Source organism: Brassica oleracea, chromosome C5, assembly GCF_000695525.1.
Source record: "Brassica oleracea var. oleracea cultivar TO1000 chromosome C5, BOL, whole genome shotgun sequence".
NCBI lineage: Eukaryota > Viridiplantae > Streptophyta > Magnoliopsida > Brassicales > Brassicaceae > Brassica > Brassica oleracea.
This window is the reverse complement of record NC_027752.1, coordinates 25,395,171-25,410,707: the sequence shown is the minus strand read 5'-3', so window position 1 is coordinate 25,410,707 and position 15,537 is coordinate 25,395,171. Positions and strand designations below refer to the sequence as shown.

At 35.2% G+C, this 15,537-nt stretch overlaps 1 protein-coding gene and 2 pseudogenes across 1 annotated transcript; 2 read left to right on the top strand and 1 right to left on the bottom strand.

Moving 5' to 3' along the window:
• Positions 1-2,624: 2,624 nt before the first annotated feature.
• LOC106293130 lies at positions 2,625-3,645 on the bottom strand (annotated as a pseudogene).
• Positions 3,646-11,431: 7,786 nt separating this feature from the next.
• Positions 11,432-13,014, top strand: LOC106344855 (annotated as a pseudogene).
• Positions 13,015-14,746: 1,732 nt separating this feature from the next.
• LOC106344854 lies at positions 14,747-15,470 on the top strand. Its single transcript, XM_013784154.1, has 2 exons — positions 14,747-15,414; positions 15,464-15,470. The coding sequence occupies exons 1-2, from the start codon at positions 14,747-14,749 to the stop codon at positions 15,468-15,470; spliced, it is 675 nt and encodes a 224-aa protein (XP_013639608.1).
• Positions 15,471-15,537: the final 67 nt, after the last annotated feature.

Here is a 15,537-nt window from a genome sequence, read left to right as displayed (position 1 = left end):
AGTTCGGCTCCGGTTCGGTTCGGTTATTTCGGATATAAAAATATAGGAACCGTTCGGGTATTTGAGGGTATTGGTCCGGTTCCGGTTTCGGGTATTTCGGTTCGGTTCCGGTTCGGTTCTTCGGTTCCGGTTATTTTGCTCAGGCCTAATTTGTGGTTGACAAGTCGGAACGTGATAGTTTTGCTTAGGGATGTTAACATGGGTAATTGCCCATGGGTTTACCCAGACCCATTAATAATGGATTGAGTTTTTACCCATCTAAGATTAATTGGGTCAACCATGGGTATTAATTTTAAAACTCATATTTATGTTGAGTAAATACAAAAGAGTAATGATGTACCTATGGGTTTTCAATTATATATATAGATTTTCACTATTTTAATTAAATTATATAAAATTTGCAAAAACGTTTTTTTAGTCAGACCTAAAAATGAATTTTTCCGCCAAAACCGTAAAATAAATTTTCTCACAGAAACCAAAAACGAGTTTTCCCGCCGAAACCGAAAAATCGAGTTTTTCTGCCGAAACCGAAAAATCAAGTTTTTCTGCCGAAACCACAAAACCGAGTTTTCCCGCCAAAACCACAAAACTAATTTTTTCCGCCAAAACCGCAAAACCGAGTTTTTCCGCCAAAACCGCAAAACTGAATTTTCCCGCAAAAACCGTATAATCGAGTTTTTCCGCTAAATCGCAAAATCGAGTTTTCCGACTGAAAACCGCAAAATCGAGTTTTCCCGCCAAAACCGCAAAAGGTGTTTTCCCGCCAATACCGTAAAACCCAATTTTTCCGCCAAAACGATTTTTCCCGCTGAAACCGAAAAATCGAGTTTTCCCGCCAAAACCCCCCCCAAAACCAGAAAGATTATTTTTCCCGCAAACCGCAAAAATCGAGTTTTTCAACCAAAACCACACAAAAAATTTACCGACCAAAAACCGCAAAAAGAAAATTTTCCGCTAAAGCCACAAAAACAATTTAACAAGTTTTCTCGTTAAAACTATAAATGAATTTTTCTGTCAAAACGATGTTTACCGCTAAAACCACAAAATGAGTTCCGGTTAAAATTGCAAAATAATTTTTTTTTCCAAAAAAAAAAGTTACTGCTAAAACCGCAAAATGAGTTTTCTGGTTAAAATTGCAAAATATTTTTTTTTCCAAAAAAGCGATTTTTCCCGCCAAAATCATAAACGAGTTTTTGCGCTAAAACAAGTTTTCTATAAAATTGCAAAATCTTGTTTATATATTAAAGCTCACATTAATGATATTAATATTTTACATGATCTTGAGAGTAAATAAGAAAATATTTTCGGTACCCATGGGTAAACCTATTGGGTTATTTTCTTGGTTTGGATTTCAACCTTGATGTTTCTGGATTTTTGCAAGTTGGGTATAAACTGGAGTAGATTATTTGTGGGCTGGGCTGGGTTATTTTACCCTATGTTAACATCCCTAGTTTTGCTGCGTAAGCAATGCAAGTAACCACATTGTAAAGAAACACTTGATTGGTCAAAATCTTGCTCTTTTAAAAAAAAAAAAATCTTGGTATTATAGTTGTATACAAGCTATTTGCTGTCACAGACCAAAGGCTACATCAAACGGTACTGGTTAACTATCCGATCAAATTTAATCCTCTCCTGGGTTAAATGTAAGTTGCAACATCTCTCTAAGCAATTCTAAAATCCTCAGTTTACAGAACTCTTGACTCTCTTTTTTCTAAACTTGCTTCAACACCTTTTAGAGTTTTCTAGAGTTCCAAGTCAAAGTTATGTTTGGTTGCTACAGCCGAAGGTATACCTCTTCTCGATGCAGTAAAATCCTCAACTAAAGAATCCAGGGACTATTAATCGCTGGCCCAGAGAACGTTAAGAAATCCTTTCCCGATTACATTTTCTAAGCAGTTCTCAAACCTTCTGGTGATTAAATATTCTTGTTTATGACTTGTCTCAATGAGAACAATCTAACAGTCAACACTGGCAATGGAGCAGACTACAGGAGGAAAGAGGTGGAGCTGATGTTGCAAGCAGGCTACGTAACTGTTGGATTGGGGCCACACCGGTTGCAAGCTGAGACCGAAATCATTGCTCTTCTAGCCACTCTAGTGATGTGGTCTGACTCTCAGGAGACAACGGCCTAAATGGTAGCTAAAGGCTTAAGTGTGTGTTTTCTTGTCTAGTGTTATGTGATTTTGGTTGGATAAGGTATACAGATTTTATTTCATCAGAAAAGAGAAGACCTGATATTGATAGAGCCACTAGTTGTGACAAAAACAAAACAAAATACATTAAACACCGAAATAAGCTTTTGCAAGAAACAACATAAAAGTTACAAACTCAACTTGGCGGATGAGGTTTTTCAATCAATCTATCGTGGGAGCCACCTGGGATATAACCAGACAATCCAACAATTACCGTCCATATACTACTTAGAATGGATATGCTTATGGCCCAAAAGACCTTCACTATTACTCCAATTCTCTGATTCTTGATGGACAATAAACTCTCGAGTCCTTAAGTTACAGGATCCACAAAAAAGGAAGCTCAAGTTGGCAGACAGGGTACAGGATCCATCCACTGTGGGAGAACCAACTGAGATAACATGAGTACCGTAGTTATGTTGTGAGTATCTTTCTATATACCCTTTAGAATGGTATGTATTTATGCTATAACAACCTTCACTATTCCTCCAACTCTCTGACTCTTGATGAACAACAGCAAGTCACCTGACACCAAACAACTGTCTTGAACACTCCACATGTAGACGAAATCAGCATTAAACGGATTCACTGCCATGGGAAAACAATCAAAATCAGATCCCACCACAGAGACCAAGTTGATTTCTTCCCCTGACAAGTGCCACCATTCACTCACTAGTCCCAGAATCGTTTTTGTTGTTATTCAGCTTCCAAACTTTCAATCTTCCATACAGTATCTCAATGTAGATAACATCTCCTCCTGAGGTAGTCAAGCATCTCCGAACGTCTTCGTGATACGGAAGAGGGAGAGGTATAACCTGACAGTGATCATGGTCTTCAGGGCGGAAGAAGTCATAAGCTAAAAGGCTTGCAGGTGCACTATCCTCTCCCACCGATAAAGCATCCCATTGACATTGACATTGACATTGACAGGAGGGTAATAGGCAGTGTATTGAACGGGAATAGAGGAGAGAAGCCGCTTGAAACTCCATGTCCCTGTCTCGGAAGAGTACACATACACTCTCCATTCATACATTCCCATATCGTTATGAAGCTCAAAACGACGCCGTCTTCATCCACACGCGTTACCAAAGCAGTAGCTTTACATTCCTGAGGAGGCGGAGGGATCTCAATTCTCAAGAGAAAGGTCTTGTAATAGAAAGTCATGCCGACAGTGCGAGTAGGGAACAGATCGATCCAGATCAAGCCGTTGGAAGAAGATCTATAGAAGTAGCTACGGGTGGGGAGATCAGGGTACCGTTGAAAAGGAGATCTGGGAAAAACTAAGGTCAACGCAGTCAACAGTGGATGATGAGGTGGCAGTTGCAATTGCTGGCTGAGCTAGCAAGTGTCGCCTTTCTTAAAAAGTTGAAATGGACGTTGTATCTTGAGTTGTTTATAGTTAGAATACTTGCAGTGAGTTAGTTAAATTTTGGATTCAACACATACAATTTGTATGGGGCTCTTGAGTGTTGAATGTTAAAAAAAAAGTCATGAAAACTAAGTTTTTATTTCCTCGTATAATGAGAAGCAAGAATAATTATAATGTTTTATTCTTTTATACAAATTTGGAATTTCATAATGTTAATGTTTTAATTATTAAAGTCTTCAACACAAGTGATCATAAAATAATAATTAAACAAAGTGAGACGTAGGCATAAATAATACTTTGACGTGAATATCTATGGTTGTGAGTCTTCTTGTAATTTATGATTTTCAGAGACTGTAAAATTAAAAAAAAAAAGAATTACGGCGTTGCTTTATTAATCTTTTTACAAAATCTAATTTTACTTTAAAAGAAGAAAACCAGAGAGGTTAATTATTTTACTAAAAAAGTTTTGGCTTACATATAAATCCTATCTGATTTTTATGGTTTAATACAAGTTTTTAACCGGTTCAACTTTAGTTGGGTTTTGCTATTAACCTAACCCGGACTGGTCTTTGTTTCGCGGATTATCCCGGTCCAACAGCCGGTCCGGTCTCGGTTTAAAAACATTGGTTGAGAGTGAAACACACCAACGTAATATCCTATTAAAATGTGTAACTATATTTTTATTGGTTGGCAAAAAATTTGTGAGATTCTTATCCCCTCAAAATTATTGAAATTCAATTATTTTATGGTAATCATATTTTAAAAAAAAATTATATCAAAACTAATAAATTTTATGATCTGTAAATAGAGATTAGTCTCACTTCATTTGGATACAAAAAAAACATCAATTTTCACGATAGTTTTTGTATTAGCTTTTAATCAAAAAAATGTGTGTTTAACACTCAAAATTCAGAATGTACCATGATTAAAAAGACTTTAAAATTTCTCGGTGTGATTTAAAAGTTTTTTTGTTTGAATTGAGCCTATTGTACTATGAAATTATGTGTTTTTATTTGCTGTTTTGTGTGTATTTGAAGTTTCGTAATGTTATTTGTTTTCTAATATTTTTTTAGTATTATTTTTTTGAAAATTAGTTATGAACTTACTAAAAAATTATTAAACCTACGTTATTTTAATTATTTAAGTTAATTACAATCGAAATTATTATTAATATATAATTATTAAATTATAAAAGATAAAAAGATGAATTAAAATGGTGGAGGTAAGGTGCTGAATTTATTAAACAAAACTATTGTATAGGTTAAAAATTAAGCGGTGTCAAATAATTATGTGGAAGACAGAAAAATGACGTAGAGTGTTAAAAAGAGAAAATGGTGGTGTTGAATAAATTTACCAGATAGTCTTACTACGTCCTTTCATGAATTTAGTTTTATGTAATTATAGCATTTTGTTTCAAAAACAAAGAAATGTAATCATAGCATCAAAAGTAAACCACTTGTTCTTATATTTTATAAAATAAAAAACAATATTATATTTGTTTTTTTTGAATAAAAAACAAAAAAAACAAAATATTATATTGGTTCTCTATACTATGAGATCAGTAAATCAAAGACACCATCCCATTGGTATTCAAGAGAGGTTAAGAACCAGTGTAGCTGACCGGATGAGAGGAGAGAGATTAATCACTTTAAAGTCCATAAACTATATCAAACTAATAAACATACACTCACCATTCATGCATTCCCATGTCTGATGTTTATATACGTTCAGTCATTGGATAAGTGTCACAAGTCCTTACTCACCATTTTGAACCCTTTACCGATGCCATTCTCCACACACATCGCCAAACCAGTGGTGGTACATTAATCTGGAGGTGGAGGGGTTTCAACCCATTGTTCTAAAACCGGATCGCTCACGAAAGGATTTGTAACTATAAGCCATGATATCAATGCCAGTAACGAATACATTGATCCAAATCAATGCATTTGAAAAAGTTTCATAAAAGTATATAGATGTATGGAGGTCCAGATGCCGTTGAAAAGCGCGTGATATAAGAGCATATATACATGGGATGGAAGCCTATAGCTTCTGTTATGGGATGAGGATAGTCAACTCTGATCTTTCGGTTTGTACAACTTGGCGAGGAAGATTATGTCAAAGACAGTTTTTCTTACACTCTTGATTAGGAATTGTTCATCATATTCGACAAGTTGAGCATAGCTTGTCTCATGGGAATTAGTTTGTTTCAGTCTAAGTGTTAGTGTTGTCTCACAATCATATCTTCCTTTTTCATGTCCTGTGATAACAAATATTTTTTTTATTATTAAACCCGAAAGGCAATCATGGTTGAGACTACAAGCTTGAATCCACCAAAATGTTCTAAGTTAGATGTTACACCACTTGCTTCGCATCGACCAACTTATCCTGCGCATTCTGCAAATTCGCTTTACCATCTCTAGAATCTCATTTCTGAAATTTCAGCTGCCAAGAAATAACAATTTACCATTGCCAAGATAGTAATATTTCTCATTTGCTTAACCGGCAAGAAGATGATCTTTTAATTTATCATTAAAATATTTTATCTGTGACAAAAATTGGCACACCACTTTGAAAAGCATTTGATTGGTACCTAGCCATAGAAACTTATCTTTTATTCCTCTAGAGTTTCCTTTGCTTTGATAAGAAACCCGTATGTTTTTTTTAGATATAATAACTACTTTAAACATTTCTGTCTTAATGCCCTTCCAGTGAATGTTCTCTTACGGCTAAATCGACTTCAATACAGAGGAATGGTCTTTCAACAAAACACCAACAACTTTCAGAGACAACAACCTACCTACCAAACAGAGTCAACAACATAAGTACTGAAAAAGAAAAAAATAATGTTACTATGCAACTTGTGGATCCATGTTCCATGGCTAGACTTGCACCAGAAAAGAAGCTCTCTATCTAATAAAGGTGCATACACAATGACAACATTGTGAAGATCACAATACTCATAATCGTTACTTGTGGTGGGTCCTAGGTAGATTTTCTGCCAATAAATAAAAAATTTAAAACCAAGAAAAAATTTATTGAATAGAAATTAATATCAAACTTATTTATCTGAAGAATATCTCAGTACTCTAAAATACAACTACGGTTTCCCCTATAGGTTGGATCTCAAGTCTCTTAAAAGCTGCATATAGATGAGTAAATAAAGAATGTAAACCTCACTATCTGAACCACCAGCTTTATGAAAAAAGATGCAACAATTGTTTCCATTACCACCAGGTTGGTGAGAAAACCAACAATCGTTTCCAAGCGGGCAATATCATTATGCACTAAATATGCATCAGACATTGTTCTCATCATCTTGCATGTACTCATTTCCATGTTCACAAGGATCAAACAAACTCTTTCCCAACACAGATTGTCCACAATGAATTGGCATCTTAAGACGAGGAATTATGGGTTTTGGTTGATGGTCAAAACAAATAAAAAGCAAAGAGCATGAGATCAAATCAGTAGGATAGGATGAATTACATACATTATCTATGTTTAGCGTATGTGTCCTTCCCCGTTTCTGAAATAACACCTTATTTCTCGAGCTGGTCGATGATTTATAAAATTTAGGATATGATCAGTTAGTAGGAGAATGTTATGTCATTCCGTAAATTGAAAATGTTGAGCTAACATACGTATATTAACCTTCATCACTTCTCCTTTTTCATTATCTTGTTTCTCTTTTAGACGATCAAGTTTATGCAGTTTAGTGAAATTTCAGTTAGACTCCGATATAGCAAATTAAGATTTTGTTAGCCACCATTACCTCTTGGCACCACCACAATGAAGTAGTTTCCTTGTGAATGACTGATCTGGAAACAACAAGAACATTACCTTTTAAGGACATTAGAGTGTGATTTATGTAGGATGTAGTTAGCATTCTGTTTAGCTAGTAGTGTTAACTACATCCACATTTGATAAACGAAGCTCTTATGTTTTCAACGGTGAAGCTCGAATTAGAGAAGAAGTGAAGAACAGAAGCTCCGTCGCATGTTGATTTGCCGTTGTCAAAGTTTCATTCGTTGTTGATGAAAATCTATAAAGAAATCGCTCAGCGACTCTCTCTCCCCTTGAATTTTCGACCAAGAGAAGACGAAAAGAAGGAATGAGGCGGATCTACTATGCATGTATCAGTTGTAGAAGACCCATTACCTGATTAACCAAATCTTTGCTAAGAGACATCAAAGAGACTTTGTTTCATTTTCATTTAGTAATTCTACGTCATAGTTGTTATAGGATCTGCTAGCTTAGACCGTGAGACCACTCCACAAGAATGGTTGTCCCATGAATCTTAAACACCAGCTGGTCCATGGATTTCTTTTGTCCAAACATCATTAAGGATCAGTAGTTATGAACAATAAGAAAACCCCATATAAAGGCTCTCACTCAGTTCCTGAGTTATTTGATATTGTGAAACAGTCATAAACAAAACCAATTTCCCCAAGTGGCCTGTAAATCAACAAATTCAAGCATCTCAAAAATAGGCTTTTTGATTCTAAACCAGAGTCCAATATCAATTGTTCACCTCAGATGAACAAGACATAATCAAACATTACACAAGATGAAAGATGGGATCTGTGCAAGCAAATTACAAAACATAACCAGATGAAATATAAAGTTGATACGTTACTTACAATCATATTAGTCAACACACAACTGGAAAAGTAAAAAAAAGCGATCAATTGATGATTAAAGTTTCATGAAAATGTCATGATTTTGGAATCAGAACTACAATATACAAAACTGAACCAGAATAATACTATTCAAACCTGAAAGCTAAATCTTAATGATTTCCTTCAATTAAGAAAACTGATGGGAGGTCAAATTGGACTATCTCCTCATTACATAATCGGTAAGATCCTACATCTATAAATAAATAAATGATCACTAGCTAGTAATCAAATCATAAAGGTTGCCGCAAAATCATCATGGTCTTGATTGCTGAAACCTTCCAAAATTGTCTGAAAATCAAGATCATCCAAGTCTCATGCATGTAATGAAGCGTTATTGTGGCAGAAACTGTCAGTGAAGTCGTTAAGTTTGCAGTGTTGTGGTATTTCAAAACAACATTTCTCTTACCCTTCATCTCGTCAGTGACAACCACGACTTCTCGTTGACTAAAAGTACCAGCTTCCTCCGCAAGAAATTTCCTCGCGTCGCTCAACAGACTGTTCATGGACTTCATCACGTCCTGGATTTCTTCAGGATCCTTGGAGATGGCAAGCCTCTCGTCCTCCCACCAAAACCCTAGACCAAGTTCCTTCATAGCCAAGCAAACACCAAGGTCTTCTCTAACCTCTTGAACAGGAACATGACTCTGTCCGGAGAGATACGCAGAGACAATGGCATCGTCAGATGAGTGACCAAATGAGTAGAAAGAGACCTGAAATAGGGAATAAGAAGGAGTGGCTATGATTGCGATTTGAGAACCTGTGAGAAGACAATACTGAGAAGCTTTACTGTACAGATCATGTCTTCACTTCGTGAACGTAGTGGCCAGCGAATTTTTGTCCCTAATCTTCTTCATGTCACTCTTCCTCTTTGTTCCGACTTTCACCATTCTTTTTCTTGTGAAGATAGTAAGCCCTAATTCTTAAATCACAGAGCGAAGTTAGACAAGTTCAAAGTTGCGTAGGAGAAGAAGTAAATAGCAAGCAACAACACCCTCTTGCTCTCTCATGTATTATATAGCCGTTGTCATTGTAATTAAATTCGCTAATCACTGTAATTAACTGACAATATATATGAAGCAAAAAAAGAAACTTACAATATTTTTTTTTCTTATATACCAACACCCAACCTAGACCGGTTCGAGTAAACCAATTTACCACTTCGGTTTGGAAATAAAAAACTCTTCACTTCTGACATATTTTTAAATGTGAACCCTTTCTTTCCCAGTAACGACTACTATCCTCAAATTGATGATCCTACCCCTAGACTGGTTCGATTAAACCAATTTATCAAATTCGGTTCAAGTTATGAGAATGAATTATGACACAACTGATTTCTGATTTTGTCCCCTCTTTGTCGTCTTCTTTTCTTGTCTCTAGCTAGGTTTTGATTCGGGTTCAGGCAATTAGGGTTTCTAATCTCTGTACGTCATTTCCTAGTTTGCTCAACAAACCTGCATTAGCTTTGGTAAAAGCCCGCCCGATTCATATCTGATTGGATAAACCAAACTGAACCGATAGATGTCCCTCACTATATAGATGTTATACTTACTATATGTGAGCTAGCCCTATATGAAATCTCCCTCACTATTTTTATATTATTAAAACTAAAGTATTTTTTAGTACTGTTTGGAAACATGGATATCAGTATAAATAAGAATTGTATGGAAACATGGATAGTAGTATAAATGAGAATTGTTTGAAAACATAGATAATAATATAAATGAGAATTGTTTCGATTCGGGTTTCAGGCAATTGGGGATTTCTAACCATATCAACTTCCCATCTTTTTTCCCCGAATCAACTTCCCATCTTCTTCATATTTGAACAAACCCGAATGAAACAATTAATTTTCACTGACATGGGCTCATTGTTAACAACAAAATCGCATAAGAACATGTTAAAAGGACATCCCTCACAAACAAAAGCGAGATGGATTTCACATCCTGAAACAAAAAGACACGGTGGAAGCTTACTACATCCTGAATCGATTTTACTAGACCCTCTTATGAACTCTGAAATCGATTTCCTCTTTCTGTCTCTGTTACGAAGAAACTGAATCTCTCTCTGTCTTTCAAACCGAGTCTCTTTCAATCTCTCTGTGTTAGAAATTTCCATTTTTTTTCTTTTCTTACGAACCCTAATTAATCGATATGGGGAAAGAGAAGTTATGTTTGGTCGGATCTAATCATTTGGGTCGGTTCGAGTTTGCTTGAACAAGCTTAATTTTAAAATATTACGGAATGACTCCATTAACTAAGCTTAAAATCAATTAAACTTGATTATGATGTTGCCATCATATTAGCTTTTACTTCGTACATTTGGCATGAACTACCATAAACGTGTTGTAGTTATTGACATATTTCTTATACTTGGGATGTTTCTCACTACATATCAGAATATACTTGGGGTTGTAGCTCACAAACTTATCTATATTATTAAAACAAAAACATTATGTTGGACTTAACATTTATTTTGTAAGTTTTAAAATTAAATACACATTTCTACTTTATAGTTAAACTTACATTAAATCATCAATATTTCTTTCTTTATATAAGTATTAATGTTTCCAAACAACACTATAATTACTCTTCTGTCAAAACAATATAAAATATTAGAACTCAATTTTTTTTAAATAATTTTTAACAATTTTTTTCAAATTATTTAGATAATTTAAATAATTAAAAATCAATAATTTATACAATGAAAATAAATAAAACTTATTTTTACAATTTTAATACTACAAAAACATATCAATCAATAATAAATTAAACAAATTATTTTATTTATATGTTACTAAATAATGGTTATATCATTTATTTAGGTAACACAATAATTCAATAATATCCATTATATATATAACAAAAATAATTATGATTTTTTTTCAAAATATATGTTATCTAAAGAAAAATGCTTAACACTAATTGTTAACAACAAATTTGAACCGATTATAATATAAATTATTAACAAGATAAATTATGCAAAAAAATATAATATTTCTACGGGCTTAATCCAGCTCAAATGGATATGTTCATGACCGAGGATAACCCTGTCCGAGTGTCCGTAGGCAAGCGGAAAAAGTTACAGAGGTTAAAAGTGAACCCTTCTTGTTCAGTCCGTTTTCAGTTACAAAAAAAAACCCATATGACCTGACATGATACTTAATATATGTTTCTTTGCCTTTTTCTTTGGTGATGCAAAACTTCAAGAATGTACCGCAATATTTCTACGGGCTTAATCCAGCTCAAATGGATATGTTCATGACCGAGGATAGCCCTGGCCGAGTGTCCGTAGGCAAGCGGAAAAAGTTACAGAGGTTAAAAATGAGCCCTTCTTGTTCAGTCGGCTTTCAGTTCCAGAATATGGAAACAACTAAGAGGAGAACATAGGTTGATTCTCAATCTTATATTGTCTTTTGGCGTTGCTTCTTTTTGTTAATAGGAAAGCATCTCGTCCAGAAGAAATTATTTAGACAATGGTGGAATATGGAGTATGTCTGGTATGAATGTAGCGGATCCTAGAAGATATATCATGAGTGTCCAAATGTACAGAGGTGGAGGATCTGCAAGACCAAGAACTGCTCCTCCAGATTTGCCTTCTTTGCTCTTGGATGCTAGGATTTGCTACCTTGGCATGCCTGTAAGACCTCCACGTGCCATTAAACCCACTTGTTTCCTTTCTGCTCAGGCACTGATCTTGCTCCTTTTGGTGTGTTTACTGGCAGATTGTACCTGCTGTTTTTTTTTTTTTTTTTGAACACATGTTACTGAGTTACTCGTTGCGCAGTTTATGTGGTTAGACTATGATAACCCAGCAAATCCCATCTACCTATACATAAACTCACCTGGGACTCAGGTATTGCATATTTTTGTTTTGATGGAACAATCTGCTTGTTACCTTTAAAAGCTATCTAATAAGCTATTGTTTTCTCTTTGCTAAAATGCCATGTAGAATGAGAAGATGGAGACTGTTGGGTCAGAAACAGAGGCTTATGCCATAGCTGACACCATTTCTGTAAGTCATCTCACTAAAACAATCCGTGTGTGCATTTATCTTTATTGTGATTATAAGTTAATCATTTATACACTTGCGTGTCCTATCTTGTGATTCACATGTCCAATCATGAAGTTTCTTTTGTTGATTTTTTTTACTGGCTCATGTATTTCGATAAAGGAGTCGTGTGCATTCATATTCACCTGAACCAGCCTTAAGTCACTCACACGGTTTCGATTTTCTGTGTGTTGCTTAAAAGTATTGCAAGTCGGATGTGTATACAATAAATTGTGGCATGGCTTTTGGTCAAGCAGCAATGCTTCTTTCTCTGGGGAAAAAGGGTTATCGTGCTGTACAACCACATTCATCAAGTACGTTTGTTAGATCATAATATACATATCAATACCTCTTGCTCACTTGTTGAAGCTTATGTAAGTTTTTTGATGGTTTATGGTACAGCAAAATTATATCTGCCAAAAGTAAACAGATCAAGCGGAGCTGCCATAGACATGTGGATAAAGGTGACCCTCACAATTTGTTGTACCCTTTTATGTAATCTCCTGAAGTATATTATTCACTTGTAATGTAAGGAATATGTTCCTTCGAGAAACGGTAATTTATACTTCATATACAACCTTACACCCAATTTAAGTTATGCTTTGTGTTGGCTTCATTCATGCTTAAATGGAAAATATGTATGTTTGGGGTTTAGGATTACGATGGGTCTCTTGCCATGGGAAGACCTGGAGGAAGCAATCCAACAGCTTCAGCCGGACTAAGATGATCGGTTAATTCACACACAAAAAAATGTTTGAATCTCGATTTGCTTAGTCACTCTGGAATATGTAGCTGTTACAACTGTTACAAGTCTGTAAGCAAACACATGTAGTATTAACATACAAAAGTGTTCTTTTTTCTGTTTTCTCGAAGTTTAGCGGTCAATTTCGTGATGAAAACAAAAGACCGATTCTTCATGAGAAATTTCACGGGTTTGAGCATTACCTAATATGAGGAGAAGATGAAACCTGCAGATATATGAACCACTCTTCTGCTTCCAAACTCTGTTAGTCCTAAAAGCCCTGCACTTTCATGACAATAAAAAAAAAAATTCTCTTGGATAGTCATTTTTAGTTTATTTTCGCAAAAATAACATTCAATGAAAAAAATGATTAAAATAAATTTTATTATTGGGAAATTTGGGAAAAGGGAACAACTAAACTATGCTATTGTCCCCTTAGTACAAAATCAAATTTTGTCACTTTTGGATTTTCACTACCCTTCAAAGTTATAAAAATTCATATCAATTAATTTACAATGCAAAAAAATTAAGAAAAATCTAAAACAAGTAGTCAAACATGTGCATCTATGAAAAATATTTTTGGATTAAAAAGATATTTGGAATGGTAAATTGAAAAATAGGCTAAAGATGTTAGTATATAAGATCTACCATCTACGGCGATTCAGAATATGCTTTCTAACTGAAACACAATGATCTACATGCCGAAGAATGCGCATTAGACCGGAAACATTAAGATCTAAGATGGCAGAATACAAAATCAATATTTTCTTCTGTGTTCTGTCTTTCTGGTAGATCATAAGTAATAATAAACGTTCTTATATCTTCTATGGAAGTATATACATTCTTCTCACTTCTCATATATCTACAATATCTGTATTCTATATCTACCACATTATCTTTATTCTACCATACGTAGAATGTACTTTCTACTAGATTTTAAACAAAATCCGAAAATCTAGGAAAAAACGGTTAGAAAATATTCCCTAAATCTATTAAATCTTTTTTATTTCCTTTTTTAAATCTTCTTCCCTAAATTTTTCTTTCTTCGTTGCCAACCACGATTTGGACCAAAAAAACGTGGAGCTTCTTCTCTTTTTCATAGTTTCTCCAAACTTTTGTCAATCTAACGTGAGAATATGCACATCTATGCCTATTCTGGTTTTTGGAGATCGTCCAAAACAAAAGGGTGGAAGTTTCTTGTTGATGAAGAAACAGGAGGTAGATTACTTACTTTGGACACAAGCAAAACCTTTGACAACCTAAGAGTTATGGTTTGTGAGGACTTTGGAACCGATCTAAACTTGGTCAATATCTAGCTGAGTTACTTACCTTCCGATTTGGTGATTGGCCTCGACTCACCACCTGTTTTCATCACCAATGATCGACAACTGCAAAATTTTCTTACATATGTGAAGACCAAAGCTTCAACAAGGTTATGTGTGTGTATTCGATCTAAGGTCGGATTTAACTTGAATGAAGAGCCTGCTGAGTTGCCTAACAGAGAGGAAGTGGGTATGTCGGGTGAAGTTTCAGATGATATTGATGGTGAAGCCGAGCTTGAAGAGGAAGATGCGAAGAAGATGCGAAGATAGATGAAAGTGATGATGAAAACAAGTGTGAGAAAGATATGATCAACGGAAAGTATGTCCGTTTTTCTCTGGTTGATGTTTTGAAGAAGGGTCAACATTTTACTAGCAAAGCAGCTCTGCAGGCAACAATGGAAATATGCGCAATGAAACATAATTTCGACTACAAGGTTAGCAAAATGGATAGAAGAGTTTGGTACGTTCGTTGCGCGGATGATGATTGCCGTTGGCGTGTTCGCACAGAGGGATTAACAGGTTCTTCATATTTTATCATCAAAAAGTATGTACCTGATCATTCATGTTCTCCATCATCAAGGAACCACTTTGTTCGGACCGCTTCATCAAAAACAGTTGGTAGTCTCATTAAGCATAAGTACGAAACTGTCAAGGAAGGGCCGAAACCTAATGATATCATCCAGTTTATGCGTAATGATCATGGAGTTGAGATATCCTACTCTTTAGCTTGGGAGGCACGTGAGTATGCAGTAAATGTTGTGAGAGGCATTCCGGAGAAGGGTTATGAAAAAGTTCCCAAATACTTGCACATGATGAAGGAAGCTAATCCAGGATCACACACATTTTACGAAACTGATAGCAATGGGAGATTCAGATTCCTCTTCATCTCATATGGTCAGTCTATTCGCGGTTTTTATGCTGCCATTCGGAAAGTTATTGTTGTGGATGGGACTTTCTTGAAGAGCAAATACAAAGGAGTGTTACTGGTTGCTACTGCTTTGGATGGAAACTCGAACCTATATCCTATTGCATTTGGAGTTGTCGACTCAGAGAATGACCGCTCGTGGGAATGGTTTATGAGACAACTTAATGTTGTCATTGCTGATGATCAGGGTTTAGCTTTTGTGTCTGACCGGAATACTTCACTTGCTAAAGCTATTGCAAAAGTGTATCCGCATGCTCATCA